Source organism: Panicum virgatum, chromosome 8K (assembly GCF_016808335.1).
Source record: "Panicum virgatum strain AP13 chromosome 8K, P.virgatum_v5, whole genome shotgun sequence".
In the NCBI taxonomy this organism is placed as follows: Eukaryota; Viridiplantae; Streptophyta; class Magnoliopsida; order Poales; family Poaceae; genus Panicum; species Panicum virgatum.
The window spans coordinates 52,140,781-52,156,399 of record NC_053143.1 but is presented as its reverse complement, the minus strand read 5'-3'; the positions used below and the strand labels follow the sequence as shown (position 1 = coordinate 52,156,399).

Genomic DNA, 15,619 nt, shown 5'->3' with positions numbered 1-15,619 from the left:
CCTCCGTCTCCGCACTGGACCGCCACGCCCTCCGGCGCCCTGGACTGGCCTCCTCTCATCCTCCGCCTCCGCCACCGACCCCAGCCTGCGCACCGGCGCGTCCGTCCCGCCCCGAGCTCTCTCCCGCTCCGGTACACCCCCGCTCGTCGCCCTCAAGCCCTTGGTGAGCTCCCTACCCTTCCTCCCCCTTCCCTTCCCCATCCCATACCGCTGGCCAGCGGCCGACCGGCCATGCCGCAGCCGTCGCGAGCCTCCTCCCCACACGCGCAGCCTCGCCGGGCTACCCAGGCCGCGGGCAAGCCAGGCCGCCGCGCTACCAAGCCACCATGGCGGCCCGATTGGCCAAGCCGGGTGGCCTCCCACTGACATGTGGGGCCCAACTGTCAGCCCGTTGTTAGGGTTAGGGTTAGGGTTAGGGTTAAGGTTAGAATTATTTTCTAATTTTTATTTGCAATGTATATTTGTTGTTCAAATGATGTCTAATATATTTAGTTAGCAAGTATTTCATATATACTTAGTTTTCAAATGATGTATATTTGGTTTGTAAATAATTGTAATTGAAATGTGGAATTGTGCATGAAAGAGTTAGCAAGTATTTTTTTTTCATCTTTTTCATGAAAGAGTTCGCAATGTCTCCATTCTATATATTGAATGTAAATTGAATGTATATTTTTTATTTATTTTGTAGTATTGAATGTAGCATTTTATATAGTTTTGTAGACCCTGTAATGTTGTATATATAGAATGTATATTTCTAATTTATTTTGTAGTATTAGTTAATTAGAAAATAGAATGTGAATGTGAGTATGAATTAGTGTCTCCACTATTTATTCATAAAAAGCATGTGTCCTCGATTCGATTATAAGAAAGAGTGTAGATTTCAAATGTGAATGCGCATTTGCAGCATTGCTATCCCGACTAAGTGTATATTAAATGTGAATTGTTCATAATCCGTGTAGAAGTCCTAGATGGATCCTCTGTCGTCATCTTCCCCGCGAAGGGATGCCGAACTGCAAGGCGAGCTTCAACAAATTGCATCCTAGATGGAGTTGGAGACCCAAGCCGATGTCGATGTTCAATCCGTGACGGACGAGTCTGAAAGTGGGGACGAGGATGGCCCTAGGATTGGAAAAGGGGCTTAGGCGGGGGGCAGGTGGCAGGATCCGCTCGATCCACACCTGTTTCCGCAAAGAGAAAGCCGTTCAATGGAGGCGCTTGATCCGGATTACGAACCAGAACAACATCAGGTAATGAATACACGATTAATTACAATGAAGCATTCCATACATTTTCATAGATTGCGCATTAGGACTTGATAAATCGTATTAACCATGTAGGCATCGACTGGACGGGGTAAGCGCCGACGCGGACCCCCTAGCCCCACAGAGGAAGACAATGAAAGCTTGGGACCCAATCCTGCAAGTACAACCTCCATTGAACAAAACAAAAGGAAACGGGGTCAGCAAGAAAGAAACCAATACCCCGAAGGACAATTTACTATTAATGCAATTAGCCCGGCAGGAGAGCCCATAGATCCTCCACAAATTGTACCAAGGTTTCGGAATGCTATCAGTGCAATAATAAGAACAAAGATGGTTTTGGATCCGACGATCCCCAGTTGGCCCCTAGTTCCTGAGGGGAGAAAAGAAGCGATGTGGCAATTGTTGAGCAGAACATTTATTGTGCCCAGAGGAACTAGAGAACAAGTAAAGCATTATGCTCTGAAGATGCTGGGTGAAACTTTTCACCAGTGGAAGAGCAAACTGAATACACGGTACGTCCAGAAGGGTCGAACGCCATTTGCGGATTACGGGGACATCACACCAGCACAATGGGAAGAGTTTGTTCGACAGAAGACCACTGAAGAAGCTCTAACCCTAAGCCAGAAGAAAACTGAACTACCAAAGAGCAACATACATAAAGTCAGTCTTGTGCCAGGTGGGTACCAAAGGTAGATCGATGGGTGGCGGCGTGAAAGAGAGGCGGCTGCCAGCCCGACTCTTCTGAAGGATTGGAAGACCGTGGATGGCAGTGGCTTGAAGCAAGGAAGCCAAAGATAGTTGAAGAGAAACAAAAATTTGATCGACCCAAGACCGAAGCGGTGGCAGAAAGAATGTTACAACTTGTCGAGCTTCAGAAAAAGGTCAGTTCAAAGCCAATAGGGAGAAAGATGTGCTCAGTACGACCATTGGGTCCAAAGAGCATGGAGGTCGTGTTAGAGGTATGTCCTCTAAGTTGAGCATCAAGGATGGGTTCGAGAAGGACCAGGTTAGGTACAGGAGCCATGACTGATATAAAGAAGAAATCATTGCTGCAGCAGAGAATGCAACGGAAGCAAGGTTCAAGGATTTATTTTATGCAACACTTGCGGAGCAGCAGCAATCAGGGAGACTAATGATAAATGTCTCACAAGAGGTGGGGCTTCAACAGATGGTGGTCATGCCCCCTCCGGTACTTGGCCAAGCGAGTTCGGCATGTGCACAAAGTATTGTCGCCTCGACCATAGCTCAGCAATACCCAGTGGATACCATAATGAGTACTACTCCTTTCTTGTTGCTCTATCCTGTTGGCAGAGCTGGAAAGACAAAGGAAGTAGCCAAGGCTCAGGTGCATCCGGCTAGGGGTTTATTTGAGGGAAAACCGATCCCCATCGGATATGCATGCGTACAAGTAGAGCAACTCTTAAAATCAAGCTATGAGGATAACGAGATAGATTTTCCCACTACAGATGGAAAGAGTTGCCTTGGAGAATGTGTCAGTACCACCATTCTATGGCATAAACGAGATATCGTATTTGTTGGTCAAGCACCTTTTGCTACTCAGGCCCTGCCATCACCACAACCACGAGAGGCATCACCAGCTGCTCCATTTTCACGAGAGGTATTGTCACCTCAGGCTCCACCATCACCAGCGGCTCTAGTATCACGAGAGCCATCACCACCACTACAAGAACCACCTTGAACATCACCACCACCACGAACATCACCACGAGAGCTTGATCCGCCATCACCAACACCATGACAGCCATCCCCACAGGCCCCCGTATCACCACCACCATGAGAACCATCCCCATAGGCTCCCATATCACCACCACCACAACGAGAGCCATCCCCACAGGGCCCGGTATCAGCACGGGCTCCGCCAACAACCTGATCACGAGAGCATACTCCACCGGCCCCGGCTTTGATGTCACGATCAGTGCTGCCTCGAATGTTGCGGCCTTACCAAAAGGACAAGGAAGGGTCCGAAATTGTGAATAGATGGCACGCCGCAAACAAGAAGTCTGATGAAAGTGTTAAGAAGGCTAAGTCCAAAGATAATCTACAAAATTCTAGTGCCAGCAGACGGTCGGGCTTTTCTACGCCCCGTACTGACACCGAGTTCAAAAAGTCAATTGGGGTTGATGACATTCAAGACTTGGACGATGCTCCTATAAAATTTGAGTACGGAAAAGACTTGCTACCGGGCTGGGCACTAACAGATTGTCCTCCTTTTATGAAAAGGCTTCATAATTAGTGCAAGAGGGCATGTAGACTTGGACTCAGAACCATATATGCTCCGCACCATCCGGATGTATTCGGAACTAAGGGGCCTGAAATCTTTGATATCACGTTTGATTTTGAAGACATCCAGCAAATGTTCCGCCTCAAAAAACTTGATATTGAAATGGTTCGACTCTGGTGCATGTAAGTGCTCATGATACTAATTCATTTTATATTACAGCATAAAGTATTATATTATATGCATAAATATGTAATTGTCATCCATTATATTCTATAGGATGCAAATATTTGATGGTATTATTTTAAAGAAGAAGGTCCGATATCTTGACCCCACAGCGATTTGCGAGGCCAAGCACGCATCGCCAAAATGGATGAAGGATGATGATGACTACCTAAAGTCATTTGAAATAAAGAAGGCAAAACAAAAGGAACAAAAAAGATTTCATCAAGAGACCTTCACAAATGTTGCGGCCTACATATCGCTTATGATGTCACGATCGGAAGACATGGATGTCATATTTGTGCCATACCACATCCAGTAAGTCTAATATTAACCATTTCATAATAAACCATTGCTCCAATCCATGCCTACAAAACGAACGTAAGAGTTTTTTTCAGAAATCACTGGATTGCGTTCCAAATACAACCAAAGCTCGGAAGAATTCTCATATTGGACTCGTTGGATTGGTCAACCAAGAGATACCAAGAATTCTTAGATATACTATAATTGTGAGTGAATTTCTTATCTTCCCTAAGCATGTCATGCTTATTTCTCTAGAGAACTAATATATATATATATAGAGAGAGAGAGAAATTAACTTTCAATTTTTTCATTTTAAAACAGGGCTTACAAGTACTACATTCGTAAAGGAGGAGCTCATCCCGCTGACAAACCAAATGAAATGACTCTGCGCACAAGATTCCCGTGCCACAAGCAACCCGCATGCTCCGTGTACTGTGGGTACTACATGTGCTAGCATCTAAGAGTGCAAGGGAGATATACTACGGACCCCGAATGTGTAACCAGCACTTGCTTAATTTTACAAAGAATTCAATAACTGCAGATTCACCCTGTGCAACACGATGAGGAGCTCCACGAGAAACAACTTTTAAATGTAGTCGACGATTTGTCCCATTTCATTTTGCATGAAGTGGTCAACGTGAGGGGCAAATTTTTCACGAAGCACAAGATTTGGCAACGGATGACAAATACATTGGGCTTCGTAAATGGCACAACCAACAGCACTGTGCTGCCACTAGTAGCGGTCCAAGGGAGGATTAGTGAAAAACATTTATTCAATATACACTTTAATGATGTATTGTAATGATGTTTGCTTTTCATATAATTTAATTTTGTATGTGTAAGAATTTTTAGTTACCGAACATATTCCAAGTCTCTTTCGCCAACTATTATCGATACTTTAATGATCAAAATCGACGGGAATGCAAATTGCAAGAAAAAAAAGCAGGAAACGTTATCGAAAGTTTCAAAATCGAATTTACGCGGGCGGGCAAAACTTTTTAGGAGCGGGTGAGGTGGTGCCCGCCCCTGGAAATATAATTTCAGGGGCGGGTCCCCTGGAAATATATTTGCAGGGGTGGACCCGCCCCTGAAAATGCATTTTCAGGGGCAGTTGGGGGTGGCCCGCCCCAAGAAACATGTTTTTAGGGGCGGTTTCGTTACCCGCCCCTGCAAATAAATATTTTTAGCAGCAATAACTAGCAACGGACGCGCTACCCGCCTCAAAAGATGTGTTTTTACCCGTCCCTACAAATGCTTTTTTGTAGTAGTGTCTCAGTCCCTCGCTGCAGTTGCCCGCCCTTCCTAAACGGCTAAAGCCTCTCCGCCGGCATCCTCCCTCACCCCCCCCCCCCCCCACCCCCCACCACCTGCTTAGAGCCAACTTTCTTTGCTTTTATTTTCTTTCTTTCTCGTCTCTCTCCCATACTTTACAAGAGCGCAGAATTTGTTACGGTGGAGGGAGCCTCTCGGGAGCAGAGGAGGGCACACCGGAAGTGGTTCCTCTACGGTACTGTAGTGTCACTGACGTGTGGGGTTAGGCCCACGTGCTATTGTGATGTTGATATACAGGAAGTTGTTGGTATCATGATATGTCATATATGACATAGTAAAAACGTTTAGAGAATTGATGTTGTTCGACATAACTTCTCTTGCTAAGTTCGATGGCGGTTGAGTAGGAACACGTGCATATAATTTACAAGATTTTTTAAGTTTGATGGTAGTTGAGTCCGAGCATGGATATATAATTAGAGGTAGATCATAGCATCAGTAATTAGAGGCGGTTTTTAGTTTTTTTTTCCTTACGGTATTGTTCATGGCATGGAGGAGGTAAGTGTTGACAAAAGAATACTTGTCGTTGTGGCGTCGGTTCAGAGGCGGACCCACAAATTGAGCGGAGCTCGGGCCAAATCAACACCCACACACGGACTTTTGCCGTTGCAATGCGATCAATGCCTGGACAACTGTCAAACAACTAGCTGCAACACATGTGTAGAGGCTTGCAGTAGAGTACATGCAAAAAAAACTCTGGATGAAACGAACATGACACCATTTATACCATTTCCAGTGATTTTGGTGATCGAATGACAACACAACACTTGGACTAATATGATTGTTAAGATGACCATTCTCAGGCTTTTAGGTTCAAGTGATGACAAAGAGAAAGAGAAGATAGGCGTAGCAAGGCCCGAAGGGCTCTTCGGTCGGTAGCACCGGAAGAACCGACGCATGAGCATCGGTGCATCCGATGGTTGTCGGAAGAACCGACGCCATGGCAGAAGGGAATCGAAGCCAAGTCAACTTATGGGCACCGGATGAACCGATGGGTCAAAAAGGGGCATCGGTGCATTGTGCATATTATGTTCCAGAGACGATGCAAGTCGCGCAAGAACCAAGTCTTCAGCACCGGTTGAACCGGTGAAGCATCGGTGCATACCATCGGTGTAATGACGTCAGCAGAATAGTTGAGTGCTGTGAGTGACCGGTTTAACCGACGGCTAAGCATCGGTTCAACCGGTGGTCACTGTGTCAGCTGTCAGGAGTTCAACGGCTACTTCGGGTTATGAGTGACCGGATGAACCGACGCTAGCCCAGCCAGAGGCATCGGTTCATCCGATGATACGCAGATTTTCTGCTGAGCGTTGGAGAAACGGCTACAAGACTTGGTGGCCTATATATACGTCTCACCCCGGCCATTTGAAGATTGCTGGAGTTGCTGGACATCCCACACACACCCAAGAACATCTCCAAGCCATTAAAAGCATCAAGATCATATCCTTAGCCCTTAGCACACTTTGAGAGTGTTGTATAAAGGATTACTCTTAGTGAGTGAGATTGCAAGGCTTCGAGGCTTTGTGTTGTGGTTCATTAGCGAACCAAAACAAGAGCTTGGTGCGCCGGCACCTTGGAGCGTGAAGCTCGCCGGCAACGTCATCGACCCTCCGACTTGGTGTGGAGCGGCGACGACATCTTTGTGCGGGGGGCGTGGAGACCCCCATCCTTTGTGGATAAGCTCCTTAGTGGAACCCGGGGGGCAAGGTGACCGTGATTGTGTTCACGGAAGAGACTTGGTGGCCGAGTAGCAATAATCTTAGTGAGTGCTACAACAACGTGGATGTAGCTGTGCCTTTGTGGCTAACCGAACCACGGGATTAAACACCCGCGTCAAGAGTTTGCTATCTCCTATCCCGCTCCTTAAGCTTCCGTATTTTCTTACTAGCAATTTGTGTGTCTTTACTTTCATAGAATAGTTTCTTGATAGGAAAGACTATAGGTTGCTAAACTCTTTTGGGATAGGGGTTTCACACTAGAACAATCTAGTTGCACATCTAGATAGCATGTTTTAGTTTAAATTTTGTGCAAACTAGTTGGAGCCTTAAGTCTAAGTTTTTATAAGTGCCTAATTCACCCCCTCCCCCTCTTAGGCTAGAGCACCCGATCACTTTCACTGGAACACATGTATACTCTGCTAAACCTCCAGACACGTACTCAGGTGTGGCGACGGGAGCCCAGGCACGTGCCCAGGGTCGCCGGGCCCCGGGTCCGCCGCTGTGTCGGTTGCTTCACTGCAGAAAGATGGCAAATGTTTGTACGGTGATTTGCTAGATGTATAATGAAATAAGAGAAGTATGCCTGAAAATGTATTAGTCAACCAACCTCACAAACATAGTGGCAAGCAAACCTTCAAAAACCAGAAAGATTAATGGACTATATTCAGATTCAAAAGTGTAACGACAGGTTATTATTTCGCTACGCAATAAGAAAGGGGTCATTTTAGTTAAGCCTTAATATACACTAGAGAAAACATGCGGGCTTATGGACAAACTATACTCAGATTCAAAAGTGCAACGACAAGAATATTATTTTGCTCTGAAATGAGCAAGGGGATCATTTTAGCGAAGCTTAAATAAACTTATGATAAATCATGCAGGACCATCTCCTGCAGTTATTTGTGAGCAGGTTGGAAGTTCCTCGTTTACATTACACATGTTACACCTGAGCTCCGGGATGGAGGTGTCGTATCCACTATGGTTGGAGTGAAATCGGAGTTGAGGGCACCGTTTCTCGATCTGAAAACACCGATCCCGTTCTGAAAACACGGAGTCATTTTCATCCCCACTTTATAAAAACTTCTCACAAGGATCATATCCCATTCTTCGACCTCATCGACCCCGAATCTTTGTGACTAAGGTTGAACCAACACTACAACAACAGCAAGAGAACAATACAAATGAAGAATCATGAAACTTCAAAACTGGACACATATCCACAACCTCACAGGCAATGCATCAAATACGTGTGAAGAGTAGAAAAAGTTTCGAGGTGAGAGAAGAAAAAAAATTTAATACCTGTGAAGAGTGGAAAAAGTTTCGAGGTGAGAGAAGAAAAAGAATTTATTATTTTGCCGTGTGAAAAAATACACAATAAATTTATTATTTCATTGTGTGCAAAAGAAATACACAGCAAAACATAATTTTACTGTGTGCAAAAATAAAGCACACAGTGCCCAATATTTGCCATGCGTTTTCGTGGTGACACACGTAGTGCAGTCTATCTACGGACGCACGCACAATATAAATATTGCACGATATTGCAGGGGCGACGACGGATATCGATGAAGAGACGGCAAGTCCGTCCTAGTTGGATCAAGACTCCAATCCGGCCGCTCAAAATACAAAAAATAACTTTTTCCACCCCACCGTGGCAACCAAGGGAACCAAGACACAGTCCCACCCCACCCCACCCCGCGCCGCCGCCCGCGATCGCCGATTTGCCGTCGCCCCAGTCCCGCCCGCGCTCGCATTGGTGGCGGCGAGCAGCGAGCGGCTACCGCGAATCGGGCCGGCGGCCTTCTTTCTTCTCCCTTGGCGCCGGCCGGCTGCAGGCGGCGGCGGCGGCGGGACGATGACGCCGCGGGAGCGGCTGGACGCCCTGCGTGGCGCCACGGGGGAGTGCGACTGCGTCGGCGGGGAGGACGAGCTGCTTCTGCGGCTGCTGCGGCGCGGCCAGCCCCGCCCCGTCTGCCTCGACGGCTTCGAGCCCTCCGCCGCCATGGACATCGCGCGGGGCGTCGGGACGGCGGTCCGCGCCCGGGCGATGGCGCGGGCCGGGTGCCGGGTGAAGATCGTGGTCGCCGACTGGTTCGCGCTCCTCGGCGGCCGGATGGGCGGCGACTGGGGCAGGATCCGGGACGCCGGCAGCCGGAACGTCCAGGTGTGGGAGGCCGCCCTGAGGGCGCTCGGCGTGGGCGCCGGCGAGGTGGAGTTCCTCTGGTCCTCGGACGAGGTCCTCCGCCGCGCCGCCGAGTACTGGCAACCGCTCGTCATGGACATCGCCGAGAAGCACTCGGTCGAGAGGATAGTCAGGTTAGTAGAATTTGATTCAAAAACCAAATTTTCAATTTTGGTAGCTACGCTTGCTGTTAGCAGTCGTGGAACAAGAGCAGCAACTAATTGATTCGATTTCCCTTGATTGCATTGCTGCGCGTGCTCGTAGGTGTTGCAAGGCGGTCTTCGGCCGCGACAAGGAACAGCTGACTGCTGGGCAGTTCATGTACCCCATCATGCAGTGCGCAGATGTCTTCTTCTACCAGGTTAATCCATGTCATGTTGCAACTTAAATTGAGTTTATGCTATTTTCTCTCCTAATTCACTGACACGTGAGTGTGGTTTCGTCCTCTTTGTTGACAGGCAGACATATGCCACATGGCCATGGATCAAAGAGAGGTGAATCTGCTAGCAAGAGATTACTGCAAGGCGAGTGGAAGGGACAATAAGCCAACCATCATGTCATACCGTATCCTTTAATATTAATATATATGCACGTGCGTGCATATTCTTTTTGAACAGGATATATATTTTTTCTATGATTATTATGGATTTGTTCAGTTTGAAGTAATTGCCAGTATGTCCATTAACATTAATAATAGATATGCTACCTGGTCTTAAGAATGGCCAGAAGATCTCAGACAAAGATCCATCATCAGCTATATTCATGGGAGATAGCGAGGTTACTCTCTTGATACTTTTTTTTTTGTTTAAGAACAATCTTAATTTGTTCTTCTGACATTAGACCGCTATTTTAATCATTTATTTCTGGTAATTAAAGAAAGTATGCGCTGAAGTTTAATTACATGCTTATTAGTAAGAACCTGGTATATATAAATGTATTCGCCAATGGCTGTCAAAAAATGGTATTATGTTTGCATTGATTGACCGTAACATTACTTCTCTTATGTTCTATAGTTTTTGCAGTAATGTATGATCATTTTTCACCTGCAATGAAATAGAAAAATGACTAGTCATTACTCTGATTTCCTATTTTACTAGTTTTGCTTTAGTTATAGACATACCCAAATATGGAATAAATTGCAACTAATATTTCCAAAATCTAGGGTGCTTATTTTCAGTATGTGATTCTCATTCGTGATCCTAATGGATATGTGTGTGTGCTCATTTTTGTCAATCATTCGCATGGGGTCTCCCTTTTTATGATCACTTGGGTTTACAATAATCATTTGAACAAAGTGAACAATATTACAATCTAAAACATAAACTGTTTCTGTCAAAATTGTATTGTTCATGTCGGTGTAAGTCAATGCTTGATCCAATTTTACCCTATTGTGATGGGAACTTCTTTTGAACTTGATTATTGCAGTCTGAGGTGAATAAGAAGATAAATAAGGCATTTTGTCCTCCTGGAATAGTTGAAGCAAATCCATGCTTGGAGTACATCAAGCAAATCATTTTACCTTGGTCTAGAAAGTTTGTTGTGCTTCGGACCGAAGATAATGGTGGTAACAAGTAAGATTCAACTCAAGTTGGTATTTTTCCTGTTTGATGTGAATAAGGAATAAGAAACATAGATTGTATAAATGCATGTTAGTTAAAAATCTCCGTTAAGCAAGCGAATAACACACATGCACATTATTGACTTCATAACATGGTGCGATTTTAGCATTGGTTCCAATTTTGTACAGTAATTTTATTTTCTCTTAAACAGGACCTACAACGGAATAGAAGAACTCTTTGAGGATTTTCGTAGTGGTGCTCTGCATCCGGCTGATGTGAAGTCCAACCTTAAAAAAGCTATAAATGAGATACTGCAGGTGATATAAAACACTCCTCCCTCCTTAATTAGCTAGAAAATTGCTCGTGTTACACTTATCCTTGAATTTTATCAAATAGTAATAGGCAGAATATGAGTAACTTCCTCAAATATAGGGACCTATTCTGGACTCTCTTTTTTTCAGTTTCGTTCATTATATTTTAATTTGTATTCATCAGTACTTCTGTTATCTTACCATTTTCTCTTTTCCAGTGTGTTCGTGACAACTTGATTCACTTCGAAAGCAATAGTGATGCCGATGTTCTTCTTAATAATAGTGTTAAGGTACATTTTCTTTGTTATAATAAAATCACTTTCATGATGTACGTACCTGCTAAAGCTGACCTGTATTTTTATTATGTCCAGCGCACCGCGTCTACTGCTGATAATCTGCCTAGTAGAATGCCAGTGATGACCTCAGATATGCGGTTCAAGATACTGCACAGCATTGCGGAGAAGGATGAGTGCACTACGGAGAATGAGTTGAAGCAGCTGCTGCAGGAGAAGCCCACTCCCATCTGCTATGATGGATTCGAGCCTTCTGGCCGCATGCACATTGCTCAGGTTGGACCACACAGTTGCGCATCTCGTTGCCCTTGATTTGCAAATATATATGTTCAAAATGCAAAATATTTTTGAAGAATCTCAATGCAAATTTATTAGATAGTTTTTGTGGTAATATATGCCTATGACACAATAATATGTCTTTGTTTTCAGGGGGTTGGAAAGGCAATAAGTATTGACAAGATGCTTGAAGCTGGATGCAAAGTGAAAATCTGGATAGCAGACTGGTTTGCTATGCTCAACAACAAGATGGGAGGGAATCTAAAACAAATCCGAACTGTTGGACTCTACATGATTGAGATTTGGAAAGCACTTGGCATGAACTTGAAAGGGGTGGAATTCCTCTGGGCCTCGGAAGAAATTGATAATCGCGGCAATGAATACTGGCCACTTGTAATTGACATTGCCCATAAAACATCTTTCAAGCGGATAATCAGGTACATATATAATCATCTGGACTGCATGCTTCGGAGGTTGTAAAAAACTTATAATATTTTTATGGAAACTAACTTTTCTTTTTTTCCCCATTGATTACTGCACAGGTGTTGCCAAATTATGGGTCGAAGCGAGAAGGATGCCCTGACTGCTGCCCAGATTATGTATCCCCTCATGCAGTGTGCTGATATATTCTTTCTCAAGGTTAGTATGTTGGCACTAGGCAACCTAGCAAGTATATCTAATGCAAATTTACACATGATTATGCATTATGTGCAAAAGGAGGAAGCCTATTTAAGTATTTATTTAGTTCTTTTAGCAACTTAAAAGAAAGCTTATAATTGTTTTTTTCTTAGTTTACCCTGTTTCATACAGCGACAGTTATGAAATTGTTTATTCATTTACTTCTGCAGGTAGACATATGCCAGATGGGTTTGGATCAAAGAAAGGTGAATATGCTTGCTAGAGACTATTGTGAGGCCAGCAAAAGGAATAACAGGCCAATTATTCTATCACACCGTATGTGCTTAAATCTACTGGATGTGGTTAGATTTATGTTTTCATATGGTTCAAGCTCAGTTTGTGAATTGTTTTCTCCATTAATGTCAATTGCAGATATGTTACCTGGAATTAAAGAAGGTCAGCAAAAAATGTCAAAGAGCGATCCATCCTCGGCTATTTTTATGGAAGACAATGAGGTTATTTCTCTTGATAAATGTGCCTTTTTAAATATCAACAATCAATTTTTTTTTCAACAATCTGAATAATAGCACATCATCTATTAGTCAGGAGACACTTTTTTTTGTACAGAAACATCTATCAGTCAATGTTTTATGCCCTTTTTCTTGCTGTGCCACCGTGGTGTTCATGATCAAGTTGCTTCCTGCAGTCTCAGGTGAATGAGAAGATAGGACAGGCTTTCTGCCCTCACAAAGTTACTGAAGGAAATCCATGCTTGGAGTACATCGAGTACATAGTTTTGCCCAAGTCGGGAAGGTTTGCTGTGCTTTGTAAGGAAACTGATGGCAGTAACAGGTAATATTCAACTACAAATCGGAATCCTTTTTTTCTGTTTAATATACACACTACGAGAGGGTATAATGTGCCCTTTATGTGAAACGCCATACTCTGTTAAGCAGGAGCTCAATTCATTCAGAAGTGTGCACCAGTTAGGCCATTGCTTTTATAACACTGTATAAGTGATTTTAATGTTGTGTTCAGTTCAGATGTGACATTTGCTGCTGTGAAACAGGACATACAGCAAGATAGAAGAACTCCGTGAAGATTACCGCAGCGGCACTCTTCACCCCGATGATGTGAAGCTTGCTCTCGCGAAAGCACTAAACGATATATTGCAGGTTTAAACCCCCTTCCCTGCTGTTAACCAACCTTGCGAGTTACTGTCTCTTCAAAAGGGACTCGTCTGAATTTATCTTTCAGAGTTGAGGCGCCCATTTATACTATAAGAATATGCTCATCCGACCTTACTAATTTCTTGTTTTTCTCCCCAGCCTGTTCGCGATCACTTCGAAAAGCATCCTGATGCCCAAGCTCTGCTCGATACCGTCAAGGTACATATTCCCTTCTTAGACTAGAAAATCAGTAGCATGCATAAATTGTTGGCAAGGCACAACGTTCCTCCCTCATGCTCACTGCATGATCTGAAAAATCTTTGCACTGACAAGATGCATGATGATCTGGTGTTCGTTGCTCCTTGACAGGCCTACAGAAGAACCGGTGGGTCTCAAATGCAGAGTGGAGGTGATCACACCATCAAGGAACCTGAACGCAGTAGTGCCTGAACCATGTGTCGATTCTGAATCAGCACTCTTGATCGGGTGTAAAAATTTGGGCGTTCTTTAGCCTGGTTTGGGTAGCCATTTTGCCTAGCTAAATGGAAGTTGAAACCGCAGGGCACTGAGCTACAGGGCTCAACAAATTTCATGGGCTGTATAGGGATAGTCCGTGAACCATCATCCATCTGCTTTTTTTTTTTAGGGTAACCATCATCCATCTGCTGCTGATATGCCTGTTTCCACCTTGGCCCGCTCGGCCTCCATCCGCCTGCTTGTATCGTACACGCCTAGCCAAGCAGGCAGGCCTCAGGCTGTACGTATTATGGTCCTAGCGGTCCGTTCGGGCCCGTACAATCGTCCACACAAGACCTTTTCCTAGGCCTTTTTTATCAAGAACTGGGCCTGGTCGGACCCTCCTTGCGCTGTGAGGTGGGCTGCACCGTCATGGGACACGGTCCATCAGGAGTTTTTTTATTTTTATTTTTTTTTCGATTTATCAAAAACATATATTTCGTGATTTTTTTTTCAAAAATGTCACCGCCGGATGAACCGGCGGTAGGATCGTTCCGCCGTGGGCCGTGGTGGGTCGGACCTTACCGCCGGTTGAAACGGCGGTAGGTGGAACCTACCGCCGGATGATCCGGCGGTAGGTTCCACCTACCGTCGTTTCAACCGGCGGTAAGGTCCGGCGTATTAAACCGCGCGCGCCCGCTCCCCAGCGCCGCCCGCTCCGCCCACGCCGCCGCCAGCGCCGCCGCCCGCGCCGGCGGCCGCGTGCACGCCCGCCCCCCGCGCGGCTCCCACACGCGCGCCGGGCTTTGCCGGCGGCGCGGCTCGCAGCGCTCTCCCGGCCGCCGCACCGAGGCGGCGCTCGCCACTCGGATCGCAGGTATATTTTAAAATTTAATTTTAGTAATAATAGTTGGTATATTAGAATTAGAAATAGTAGTGTTTTTGAATATAGTTTTATGTGTAGAAATAGTTTTTAGCGTGTAATTATTTGAATATAGTTTCATGTATAGAAATTGTTTTTTTATGTGTAGAAATATTAGTGATTCGAAAATAAATTATTACGATACAAAATCGTAGAACATGTAATTGAAAATATTAGTTTACATACGAATATAATTGAAAATATTAATGAGTTCAAACAGACATATTTGTCTCATAAAAATGTTATTAATTAATATTATATTATAGAAAAATAGAAATTGTTGTCAGCAATAAAAATTGTAGAGAAATAATTAAGATATATGTAAAAATAGCAGAATTATTTTTGAGCGTTGATTAAATTCTAAGGAAGAGTAATTATTGTCGTAAATATTGGCAGGCATGTCAGATGATTTGTATTTTCAAGTGTTCTATGGGTCAGGAGAAGTTAGATATGGTCCTGAAAGGGTAGATTTGTCAGAGTTTAGCTCGATCACAAAAAATACCCCGAGCTAGAGAGAGGACTTGGATTTCAATATCCAATTGGCTATTTAAAGCTTTCGGCCTTAGTCGAGATGAACATGCGATCTCTGTCATGGCAGTGATCAGTCGAAGGGAACCAGTATTTTGGGAGCTATTGCCGCTTGAAGGGACGCAAAACTGGAGGAACTATGTCAATATAAGTAGTAGCCGAGGCTTACCGCTTGTGTTGTTTGTTCAAGCATTCGAGAAGATTAGTTTTAGAACTGAAGGGGGCGGGGATC

The 15,619-nt window shown here is 44.5% G+C and overlaps 1 protein-coding gene across 1 annotated transcript; it reads left to right on the top strand.

Moving 5' to 3' along the window:
* The first annotated feature begins 8,739 nt into the window (after positions 1–8,739).
* LOC120645163 (tyrosine--tRNA ligase 2, cytoplasmic-like) lies at positions 8,740–14,155 on the top strand. Its single transcript, XM_039921932.1, has 16 exons — positions 8,740–9,389; positions 9,520–9,616; positions 9,714–9,819; positions 9,953–10,032; positions 10,681–10,826; positions 11,026–11,131; positions 11,344–11,415; positions 11,497–11,694; positions 11,848–12,131; positions 12,237–12,333; positions 12,543–12,648; positions 12,745–12,827; positions 13,019–13,164; positions 13,382–13,487; positions 13,641–13,700; positions 13,851–14,155. Exons 1-16 carry the CDS (start codon positions 8,929–8,931, stop codon positions 13,929–13,931), a joined length of 2,229 nt encoding a protein of 742 aa, XP_039777866.1. The 5' UTR covers positions 8,740–8,928; the 3' UTR covers positions 13,932–14,155.
* The last annotated feature ends 1,464 nt before the right edge of the window (positions 14,156–15,619 follow it).

Excerpts from the sequence above, each read along its gene's own strand:
- LOC120645163 (XM_039921932.1), top strand. The coding sequence starts at position 8,929 with ATGACGCCGCGGGAGCGGCTGGACGCCCTGCGTGGCGCCACGGGGGAG. Across the intron at positions 11,695-11,847 it reads GCCGCATGCACATTGCTCAG|GGGGTTGGAAAGGCAATAAG; the intron begins GTTGGACCACAC and ends CTTTGTTTTCAG. Across the intron at positions 13,165-13,381 it reads GAAACTGATGGCAGTAACAG|GACATACAGCAAGATAGAAG; the intron begins GTAATATTCAAC and ends GCTGTGAAACAG.